This window comes from Penicillium vulpinum (assembly GCF_028829585.1).
Source record: "Penicillium vulpinum strain IBT 29486 chromosome Unknown utg000004l_segment0_segment0, whole genome shotgun sequence".
Taxonomy (NCBI): Eukaryota; Fungi; Ascomycota; class Eurotiomycetes; order Eurotiales; family Aspergillaceae; genus Penicillium; species Penicillium vulpinum.
The window spans coordinates 4,947,856-4,959,099 of NW_026643244.1; the positions used below are offsets into that span (position 1 = coordinate 4,947,856).

An 11,244-nucleotide genomic window follows, 5' to 3' on the forward strand; every position below is an offset into this window, starting at 1 on the left:
TACGAAAGATCAACGGGATAGGAATTTCCCGACTGGTATACATTTTTTGAGATATCCAGAAAGCTTCCGATTGCCATGCATATGCTTGATGCAGAGTTAGGGGGTTTGAGGAAGTGACCGGGCCGGTTGACTACATCGAAGCGCGCTAGTGGTCAAGTCACGTTGCATTTATTTTGATCCTTATATAAGTGAGGGCATCTTCTACCCTGGGATAGCTCTATATGGATATTCCTGTAGGAGAAAGAAGCGAGACCGACGCGGGTACCCAGCTTGGGCCCTAGGAGTGAGTGCCACCATGCATCCTCGAGAATTGAAAAGCTGGATCTAGAAGGGGTAATTGAGATTAGGAATAACTAAAAGTTCAAGCGTACGTAATATGTGTGCAGATGATAATGTTTATGTAGGGTAAATTATGGTGTAAACACACCGTTTGTACAGAGGGAGGATGTTGATGAATGATGAGAGTCGACTAGATATGCATTTTGCACAGTATTTTCCACCATATTAACACGATAAAAGAGAACAGATACATAATCCGAGAAACATTCCAAGTCGACAAGTGGTATGGGCCCTATAGTAGCGACAGTATAGGGGCAAAGTTCCACGGCGATTGTATTAATGAGCTACCTCCAGAATATAAGTTGAGAGGAATGTTACACCTAGGAATCCATTCATTTTCGTATTAAATCTTGTGAAAAGGATATTCTGTTTTATTTACTCAAACAAAAACAGTCAACCACTCAGGTGATCTCTGTCCTTCGCGATATAGGTCCATTTTGCCCAGGGTGATGTTTGGGACGATATATACAAGACCACTCCAGCGCTTTCTTGAGTTCTTTTTAGAAATTCATTTAGATATATGCGAACATAGAAAATAGCATCAATTGCAGAGTTTTGACGTATAATTTTAGTGCATAGATATGCAGGGTGAAGATATATATATTTTGAGTGGGTGTCGATCACGTTCTCTACTCCCAGTGACAAAATCACTGACTCAATCTTTGATGTCCCGAGGTCCACACAGTAAGCAAGCTGAAGATCACACAAACGACTTATAACCTTACATGCGCCTTACATGCAGGCGCCAGCTTTTTTTTTTTTTTTTGGAAACCCCCTCACCGCTATATTGATTGTGCATAGTAGTTGAAACTGACGAGAAAGCTCCGAATACATACGTCCTTTCACTATACACCAAGAACCAAAGTCGTGACTGTTAAAATGGCTGTCACAAATGGCCCCTGTGACCCCGCATTCAACCGTGTTCGTGATCTTCTCCAAGAAAGACTGAGCTCGGGAGAAGAAGTTGGTGCCTCAATTTGTGTCAACATCGACGGAAAGAGCGTGCTTGATATCTGGGGCGGTCATGCAGACGCCGCCAAGTCGCGCCCATGGGAAGAGGACACCCTAGTTGTCGTTTTCTCATGCAGCAAGATAGTCAGTGCACTGGCGGCGCTGATCCTCGTTGACCGCGGCCTGCTAGACGTCGAAGAGAAAGTGTCAAAGTACTGGCCAGAGTTTGCAGCCAACGGCAAAGAAGATACAAGAGTGTGGCACATCCTCAGCCACTCCTCTGGTCTACCCCACTGGGATAAGCGGCTCCCCATGGAGTCTATTTACGACACAAAAAGTTCAACCGAGATGCTCGCTGAGCAGGCTCCGTGGTACAAGGCTGGAGAGGTGTCAGCATACCAGCTTATAAGCCATGGACATTTGATTGGTGAGCTGGTGCGACGCATTAGTGGCAAGTCATTAAAGCAAGTTATCGTCGATGAGATCACGGGTCCGTTGGGTGCGGATTTCGGTCTCGGTGTTGCTGAAGAGGACTGGCCGCGTACGGCAGATATCATTCCCTGTGCTCTTCCAGATTTGCCAAAGATTGACCCGCAAAGCGTTGTTGGTAAAACTTTTGGCAACATTACATTCACGACCGAAGTCACCAAGACCCCCGGGTTTAGGGGTGCTGAGATTGGTGCCTTGAATGGGTTTGGAAATGCGCGTGCACTGGCGCGGATTGGTTCCATTGTGAGCTTAAAAGGAACGGTCGATGGGAAGAAGTATCTTGGGCTGAAGACTATCGACCAAATGATGCATGAACGGATTAACGGTATCGATTTGGTCTTGTTCATGAATGTCAGATTTGGGCTTGGGATTGATTTACCGACGCCGGAGGCTGTCGCCTTTATCCCCGAAGGAAATATTTGTTTCTGGGGAGGTTGGGGTGGATCCTTCCTGGTCATGGACCTGGATCGTCGCATGACGATTGCTTATACCATGAACAAAATGGGATCCCGAATCTTGGGTAATGAGAATGTCGAGGCTTACATCAATGCGATCTATGAAATTATGGGGGACAAGAAGCCCTCCGCGTCTTTGTGATTTATGAAGGTGTGAATTATATTCGCATGAAATTAATACCCGTGGGTATGATTTTGAAACTGTGATACAACGAAGACTTCATCCCCATATACCCTAAAACACTGTATGAATTCGGCAATATTTCGTCAACATTGATAGTTTCAAACGATAATAGTTCCATCACTGCTCAATCAATACTTGATCAAGTGGACTTCTTGGCCTTCGAAACCTGCTGCTTACTACCGCCGGTCTCGCTAAACACTAGCTCATCTCTCTCCCAGATCAATTCCACTGCAGCACCTGCAGGACCGGCAAGAACAGTCAACAGCGCAATTTTGAGTAAAAGATTGGGCCAAGAAACAGTGCTCAGGAGTTGCTTGTGAGCAATGGTGTACAGCGAGGTAGCCCAAATCAAAACACCTGCAGACCCAATCATATAGTCCCATCGGAGAAAGACATGAACACCGTCACCAACATTATCAACCGTCAAGCCAGACCAAGGGAGAGGAACCGAAAAAACATGCGACGGGTGGAGGGAGTCCAGGTAACGGTCTTCAAACAGAACTGGCACTACAACGGTTGCCAAAGAGACAACCCATGACACAATGTGCGACAGAGATGCATTGGCAAACGCAAAAGCATAGACCCAGCGCAAGCTAGACATAGATGCCCGGTGGTTGTTCGAGAAGAAAGGAGATAGAGCAAAGTAGGCAACCGTGGTCAAAATAGACACGTACGCGGGCCAGGGATGCCAGATGGCAATCGCGATCTGCTTCAGGTCCACGGAAATCACAGATGGAGCGGGCAGCGCCATCGCCGCGGTCGGCACCATGTATCCGACGACAATGATCAATGGCAAAACTGCGAGAACTGATCGCGGAATACGGATATTATCGGCGTGAGGACGGCGCGCAGTGACTGAGCAGCCTAGCTGAAGACCGCATGCCAGTGGGATGCCAAAGGCAAAAGTCAATACTTGAGCAATGAGGCCAAATATCGTCGGACTAAGTCGACCAGTCAGCCTGTTCCTTCATTCAATATCCAGGATGAGGGTTAGTGGGCATGACGTACTAAGCGGCTATTGTCCCCGCATTTCCCTTTCTCCAAGATTCCAAGACAATCAGGGTCCAGCTTGCGCCGAATGTACCACTAAATGCAACTCCGTGAAGCAGCAGCCCAGGGTTGTGGCCATCGAGAGTCGGGTAGAAGAATACGGTCAAAAGGGATAGTACGCGATCGACTCCCTCGATGCCCGTGTAGGTTGTGCGCAAAGGTGCATCAATGCTCGGGAGCTGGCCGGATTCAATGCATTTGCGACCTAACACATCGAGGCCGTTGATCGACGCGAAATAAAATATGGCATAGAAGACCAACGCGCTCAAAGAAAAGAGGACATATCTCATTGTGAATGTAGTACGCTGGGCAGTCAGGACGAACTCTGGGGGAAACAGGTGCTTAAATAAACATGGGGGCCACCCGAGGTAAGTCCCACATTGTAAGACCGAGGTTTCCAAGTTTATGTACTACGAACCAAAAGCTGTACAACCTTTTTCTTGGCGATCTTTAATTCTTTGCTTCACATTCACATGCCCATGGGGTTCCCAGACACGGTGTCAACTCAACATCTTGCATACCAAAATTGGCTTAGCGTTCCCCACATCTTCGTTTTCTGCCTGAAGTCTTGGGCATTAGCCCAAACTTGTCTTGGCGATATTAACATTTATCATTCACCATGGCTAGGTCATTGCCACTTGAAATTCTTGAGCAGATATTTTCCTACCATCCAGAAAGTCTAACAGCATATGCTTGTGTCTGTCGACAATGGCAGGTCGCCGCTGAGGCATTTACCTTCGCCGACCTACATATCGATTCGGCGAGTCTTGAAGACTTCCGTCGGATTGTTGCCTCCCCCCACTCTGTCAGTCGATATTTCTACATCCGATCTCTGTATTTCAAGATCATTCTCCCAGACTACAGCGTTGCCGCTCGCAGTCAATATGAAAATCAAGATGATCGGGATGGCAACAACAAGGTATTCACGCAAGCCATAAAAGGTCTGTTTGAAAGTCTGAGCTCATGGCCAAACTATGATGGGTACGAGGTACTACTCCAGATCTATGCCAAATCTCCAAGTGACTGGCAATCGGAGGAGGACTGGGTTACGCGCCGTGCTCGGCAACAACGAGGCCATGCTTTCCCAGAGCAGGAGCTGCTACACCGAAGGTACGAAAGTTCCTATCTGCAGCTGATGGAAAAGGTAGCATTGCCTGATGTCAAGTGCATTACTTCACTCAAGGTGATGGGTTGTGATGCTCTCCGCAATATTGCACCGGGTGCTGTATCTGTGATGGTAATCCATCTACCGCGACTGGAAACTATCAACGCGAAGCTCCGTGACAAAGAGAAAAAGGCTACTGAGATGACTGATAGCCTTGGAAGTGGTTCGTGATACCAACATCTTTATTGCGCTTTCGTGCTTTCAAAAAAAGAGGTTTTGACAAAGAGACTAGATTTTTCCGTTATTAGCTGGCCTCGCTCCCTGCGACATTTACAACTAAGATACGAGGCAAAGCCACCATATTCCGAGAACTGCTCCACGCCATTAACGACAGGCCCTAATTCTGTGTGTCTTTCTTTGTACCAGCTGACCCAGCAGCTGGAAAGTGTTGACTTGTTTCAAATTATGATCAGTCCTGAATCATTCTGGCCGGTAGATGCTAGCAACACTACCCCGTTCTGGCCAACCCTTAGGAAATTTGTTGCGAGCTGTACATATGCCCCTGCCGATGGGTACAGTCCCTTGAATGGATGTCTAAAATTGGACAAAGACTCCTCTCCCGTCTCACAACATGACTCTGTGGAAGCCTCTGACAACCAAGAGCAAAGTCAGTTCCGCCAACTACTGATAAAAAACATGGATGAGGTATTTCTTGCTGCTGGGCGGGCTGCCCAACATATGCCTAAGCTGAGTCTGATGGAAATTGATATTGGCACATTTTTCTTGCCGGACTCCCGGTATTCTTTCATGTACGATGCAAGTTCAGGCACAGCAACATGGACGACCTCCTCAGAGTTCTGCATATCAAATGAGGTTCGAGATGCCTGGGATATTGCGGCACAGGGCCATGGGCATGGACATTGCCAGATATGTATGGAGGTTCTTTCTGCTGATTCGAGTTTGTCCCCATGAAAATGGAAATTTCAAGAGAATTTCAAGGGAGATTGAGAGTATTGAAAGGTGAAAGTAAAATCACAGTTGATTAGAAATCATCGAAGAAGGGATTAGAAATCATGGAACAAGGGTAATGGTATTGCCTATAAGTAGTGAGGGGAAACGGCCAACTTGCATGATAAGCCACATCCACCCTTAGTACAAACTTGCAGCAACTCAGCATGTCAGAAATTCAGTCTAGAGATATATACCATGGCCTCCCAGTAATTTCTAAAGATATCAAACGCCTTACAGCCATTGTAACGGGAGCCAATGGTATTTCTGGCAATCATCAGCTCAAAGTCCTGTGTGAAAACCCTCGTCGGTGGCAGAAGATTTACGCTCTGTCAAGAAGGCCGCCGCATGGCTCATGGCCCGAGCATGTCGAGCATATCTCACTTGATTTATTACAGTCACCGGAAAATATCGCAGCAGAATTGGCTAAGAGAGGGGTTCGCGCAGATTACGTCTTCTTTTTTGCCTATGCCCAACCGACTCCGAAGGACGGGGAAGCGGTTTGGAGTACAGACGAGTTGGTAGTTGTGAACAGTAAGTGACTATCCATGCGACATGATTCAAAGTCATTCTTAGCCAAACAAAACTCGACTAGAAAAACTGCTCTTCAACTTCCTTGACGGCCTGGAATTGAACAACACAATCCCAAAGCGTGTGTTGTTACAGCTAGGCGGCAAGTATTATGGTATGCATCTCGGTCCTACGAGCAGCCCACAAGAGGAATCAGATCCTCGCGTCCCGGGCGGGCTCAACTTCTACTACGAGCAGGAAGACTATCTGAAAGCCTTCGCCGAGAAACATCAAATCGGCTGGAACACTACCCGACCGTCGCACATTGCCGGAGCAGTGCCAGATGCCGCCATGAACCTGTGTTACCCCTTGGCGATCTACGCCACGGTCCAGAAATATCTCAACCAGCCTCTGGAATACCCCAGCGACATCAAGGCGTGGGAGGCAGTTGTGGCCATCTCAAGCGCACGGGCGAATGGATACCTCGCAGAGTGGATCGTGCTGACGGAGCAGGCCAAAGACGAGAGCTTCAATGCGTCCGACGATTGCCTCTTCACATGGGAGAAGTTTTGGCCAAAGCTCGCTGAGCGGTTCCAAATGCCTTGGACGGGTCCCGATACAAGCGACGAAGCTTCATATGAGACCGTGATCATGCCACATGATCCACCGCGTGGTTATGGTCCGCCCGGCGCGTTCCGGTACCGTTTTAGACTTGCGAGTTGGGCGAAGAGGCCAGAGGTTCAAAAGGCGTGGGCGGAGATTGCGGAGAAGAGTGGGCTGGACGAAAAGGAGTTTCGGGATATTGACCGCGTCTTTGGCTTTACTGACATTGCTATCGCTATGAATTATTCGGTTTGTTTGAGGTAAGTGAGAAACCTATCTTGAAATGTCAACAGGGCTGACTGGGAGTCAACACACAGCACGACCAAAGCCAAAAAGATGGGATATTTTGGATTTGTTGATTCGACTGAATCGATTCTACGCGTTGTGGAAGAATTTGTGGGTCTGCGGATGCTTCCGCCTTTGCCTTGATATTTGTCATGTGATTGGTCTATTCAGCAAACCCCTATACTATATATAGGTAATCGTGCCACAGCCTACCCGGTGTTGGTAGGCCCCAGCCGATAACAAATTCTCACCTGATCACAAATAGCAAAATTAAGTATAAAAGATACTTATAGACCAAAAATCGTAACCTCAATTTTTTCAACCCTTAGACCAGTTTAAGTAAAAAAAGAAAATAAGTAACATCTTATATAGTTAAGCCAGTTTCTATTCATCTAATACTAGGATTAGTTCTACAAATTCTACGTAAATGTGTAAAGAGCGTCTTAAAAACCACCATATATTAAATATTGTGTTTAAAAATTTAATCATTCTCTTACTTTAAACATAATTAATAAGTCTTTACTTACACTTTATATACCTTATATTCTCCCTGACTGGTCTAAGGCTTGAGAAAATTGAGGTTACGATTTTTTGGCCTGTAAGTATCTTTCGTATGGAGTTACCATACAAAAGATACTTGATTTTGCTATTTATGATCAGGTGAGAATTTGTTATCGGCTGGGGCCCACCAACACCGGGTAGGCTGTGGCACGATTAACTTGAAACTCAGTTGTTGGATATGTGTTGCTCATAGACTAGGTGGCACAGTGGGGGTCTCAGTTCCCTGTGACTATATCGATGTATGCACCCGTGGACGATCCTGTGTGGTGGTATATGGTATATAGTTATCTATATCAGTGTATAATTGACAAATTGTTGGCTATAGAACCCCGTCCATGGATAGACAGCCTCGTATTGATATATCCCAACAAGCTTCGGCCGCTGGTTGAAACAAAAGTTGTCAGGTTAAAAGAAGCTCGGGAAGTGGGCAAAGGGCAAACCTTCCTGTGTAAGACAATGATTTAGGGATTCTCTGGTTTCCATTGAGCTATAGCTAAGGTTCTGGTGCTATAGATATCCGGTTTTTCGTGGGGCTAAACCTGTGGCCTCGGAGGATGCATATAGGGTTCGTAGAGTGATTGGACTACTTGTGAAAATCCTCAATTATATCATGCGGAATTCCCCATAGCTAACTAACCATACTTTTCTTTGAATGAAAACTATTATATTAGGTAAAATTTCTTTTGCGGGTAGATTTAGGAGACGTTCACCTTTTACCCAGTGGAAATCCAACCCCCTGGTGCTAGCCGCAAATACGTTCCATATAACCAACGCCTCATCCAATAAGTTTGTTTTCTTCTTTCTTCAAAATTTCACTACCAAATCAATGAAATTCTGAGATGGCAGAAGGGGGTTATTGTTTGTGATTACACGTACATCTTGAGGAAAGCTGGGTTTTGCAGCGACATTTTCAACTAAAATTACATCCTTGATATCACCAACAGCGCTACTTCGACAATTTATGTCCTGATAAATGGGCTCGACATTGTGCCCAATGGATTATAGTTGATAAGACCGACTCAAGGTGCCAGTCATATGGGAAACACCGCATCCAATCAATTGTGATTTAGACATAGAGCCGAGCCTTAATTAGTTCAGATATAAGATCTAAGTGTTTGTTAAAGCGCCGAAGTATATATACATCGGTGAGTGATACATGTATGATTAATTTTGGTCTCACTACATTCCTGTGTAGTATAATAAAAAACATCACGGAAGGTGCTAGCATGAACGAATAGCACCTGTGTTGGATAATACACTGACTTGAATGGGGAGTTCACTGCCCCTCTGGTTTCAAACCCAACCTGTATGCTGTCTCTATAGGGCCTCACGTAGCCCTTAGATTTGCTTGGAAGATTGCAGCTTCCAGCTTATGCTTTCCTTTTCATCACATTAAGACACACCTATGGTGATGTGAGATGGGCAACAAGGTCGCTCCTAGGCAGTCGCTCTCTTTCGTCTATAAAAGAGACCCGAGTCCTGCATCATTCCTGCCTCCCAGGTTCTTCAATTCTATCCTTTTCCCCCTAGCCTTTCTCGTGGTATCCAAGCTCTAAAGCCTCCTCTTTTGACCCATCGCATATTCCCTCTACCAGATCACTCTACACTCAGCACCCTTGTAAGACACATTTGCCTTCATTCTCTAGAATGCCTCATCCACCAAGCTCCGAGTTTGCGGCCCAGTAGGAGAAATATTCAATCTATGTCCTGGTCAGCAGCCGAGGCGCGGGCGTCGGCTTCCACTGGGGCTTGTTCATTCCGACCCCCACTCCGTTGGGAGATGTTTGGCATGCGACCAACGAAAGCGGCGGCTGGAACGTCAAGCCCAACTCATCGAACAAAGTCCCCTTCTCCATGAGCCTCATCTTGGCTTACAAGATCAGTTCCATCAGCCCTAGCACCTTTGGAGCCTGCAAAGGTATCCTGGACGTGGTCCCCTACGACTACTCCCACTCCCCCAACACCGGCGAGCCATTTTCCTGCCGAGTCTGGGTCAAGGATGCTATCATTGCGCTCCAAAAAAAGGGAATAATCGTGCTTCCGCAGGAAATTTCCTTGATCGAAGTGGAGTTGGTCAAGCGGGCTAGTCTTCACAAGTTGAGTGTCGAACAGGGTCGCAAGAGCGCCCAGGTGGAGAACTCTGGAATGAATTGAAGACTCTATGGATGGGGTTTCAGTTGAGGTCACAAGAGATGAATTGTTTGCTTGCCACAGGTGAATTTTAGTGATCAGAGGGCCGTTTAGTAACTACATCAAATTGAATTCTAGAGGGGGTATATCGTTGCTATGTTTTCTCCTCCGGTCACCTTCGTGTTGTAATTGGGCTCGTAGACTTTCTCTTTGGTACTCTGATACTCTCTCTACCTAAGTTATGATCCTCTCACGCTGTGGATCCTACATGTATCCCAAGAGAATTGAAAACCTGATATCTGCTATCTAGGAGAGTCGGGAGATTTATTTCAGCCTTAGAAGGGACCTGCTAAATCAGACAGCATATTATCCACATACAGCTCGTCCCGGTAACCCTCAAAAGTTTGGTCTACCACGTCAGCCAGCCATCGAATCACATGTCGAACTGTGTAATGCGTCTTGGTATACTCCCAGTACTCCGGGAAAAAGCCTGCATTCTCCCAATCGACAATGCCAGTAATCCTGCCATTTTCAGCGAGAATGTTTCTAGGATTTAAGTCGCTATGCGTAAAGACAATTGCATGTGGAATGGTATGCGACTTGGCCGCTTGCCTTCGAGTATCGTCAGTCATCTTTCGAGTTAGATGGTTGTGGAAGTCGGTCTCTGTTTCGAAGCGCAATTCCTCTGATTGGCTGTCACGGATGCGCCAGTCCAAGATCCCGCCACCTTCAGAGTTGCATATTTGAAACTTGCTGACTTGGTTGGGGATCGCTCGCAGCTCGGCAACATAACGTTTGAGGTCAGCTACAACGTTGTGCACTTGCTTGTCGGTCATTGTATCGAGCAACTGGCCTATTGGGCGGCCTGGGACTCGTGTCATGAGCAAGTACGCAGCATCAGAGGTTTCCAAGACATCAATTGCCCTCGGCGCTGGTATTTGAGTGAATCTTTCCACCATGCCAAGCGCGTGAGCTTCAGTCCGACATTGAATTGCTCCTTATGGTTGTTCCTTTCGCAAGTAAAGCCCCAAAGGCAACCGTTGGACTGTTGGGGATCGAGATTTTCCATAGATATAGGAACCAGCAGAGAGAAGCCTTTCATAAGCTGTGGCTCGAAAAAAAGAAGGCAGAGTGATCTATATTGGTTTGATAGTGCAAAATAGTAGTTGGGACAGTGACGGGAATCCAAAACTTTGTGCGCCTGAGAGCTATCAGAAATTATTCTGGAAAAACAAGGTTCAAACCTACTAGGCCGATCCGACTGTTGTATCATCTCCCTCTTTACCTCTATCCAAGCTAGTGAGTTGGAAAACAGAGCATGAAGCCCAAAAAGATCCTTGTGGGGGACTGGGGTTTGATTATTGGTCTTATCCTCAATAAGCATCATCTCAGCTGATGAAGCAATGGGCATTTCGCTCAGAGTTGTGTACCTGTATGGGTTGGTGTTGATGATATACTTGCGCCTAAGTCAGTATTCACTTGTATAAATTGTTTGATAGAGACTTACACTCTGTCTGTGGGGTGAGTTGCGCTGATCCCAGCTCATAGTTTCAAACCATACCTCGCCGGCCTCT

General features: G+C 46.5%; 6 protein-coding genes across 6 annotated transcripts; 4 read left to right on the forward strand and 2 right to left on the reverse strand.

Annotated features, from left to right (window-relative positions):
* Nucleotides 1–1,218: 1,218 nt before the first annotated feature.
* N7479_010342 (serine hydrolase domain-containing protein) lies at nt 1,219–2,376 on the forward strand (the record flags this gene model as incomplete). The annotated part of the gene is made up of 1 exon (XM_057258033.1): nt 1,219–2,376. The coding sequence occupies one exon, from the start codon at nt 1,219–1,221 to the stop codon at nt 2,374–2,376; it is 1,158 nt and encodes a 385-aa protein (XP_057105491.1).
* A 181-nt stretch (nt 2,377–2,557) lies between these two features.
* Nucleotides 2,558–3,758, reverse strand: N7479_010343 (uncharacterized protein; the record flags this gene model as incomplete). The annotated part of the gene is made up of 2 exons (XM_057258034.1): nt 2,558–3,359; nt 3,427–3,758. The coding sequence occupies 2 exons, from the start codon at nt 3,756–3,758 to the stop codon at nt 2,558–2,560; spliced, it is 1,134 nt and encodes a 377-aa protein (XP_057105492.1).
* Nucleotides 3,759–4,087: 329 nt separating this feature from the next.
* On the forward strand, nt 4,088–5,545 carry N7479_010344 (uncharacterized protein; the record flags this gene model as incomplete). The annotated part of the gene is made up of 2 exons (XM_057258035.1): nt 4,088–4,796; nt 4,866–5,545. The coding sequence occupies 2 exons, from the start codon at nt 4,088–4,090 to the stop codon at nt 5,543–5,545; spliced, it is 1,389 nt and encodes a 462-aa protein (XP_057105493.1).
* Nucleotides 5,546–5,748: 203 nt separating this feature from the next.
* N7479_010345 (SDR family oxidoreductase) lies at nt 5,749–6,958 on the forward strand (the record flags this gene model as incomplete). The annotated part of the gene is made up of 2 exons (XM_057258036.1): nt 5,749–6,115; nt 6,177–6,958. 2 exons carry the CDS (start codon nt 5,749–5,751, stop codon nt 6,956–6,958), a joined length of 1,149 nt encoding a protein of 382 aa, XP_057105494.1.
* A 2,229-nt stretch (nt 6,959–9,187) lies between these two features.
* Nucleotides 9,188–9,694, forward strand: N7479_010346 (uncharacterized protein; the record flags this gene model as incomplete). The annotated part of the gene is made up of 2 exons (XM_057258037.1): nt 9,188–9,210; nt 9,259–9,694. 2 exons carry the CDS (start codon nt 9,188–9,190, stop codon nt 9,692–9,694), a joined length of 459 nt encoding a protein of 152 aa, XP_057105495.1.
* Nucleotides 9,695–10,005: 311 nt separating this feature from the next.
* N7479_010347 (aminoglycoside phosphotransferase family protein) lies at nt 10,006–10,629 on the reverse strand (the record flags this gene model as incomplete). Its single annotated transcript, XM_057258038.1, has 1 exon — nt 10,006–10,629. The coding sequence occupies one exon, from the start codon at nt 10,627–10,629 to the stop codon at nt 10,006–10,008; it is 624 nt and encodes a 207-aa protein (XP_057105496.1).
* Nucleotides 10,630–11,244: the final 615 nt, after the last annotated feature.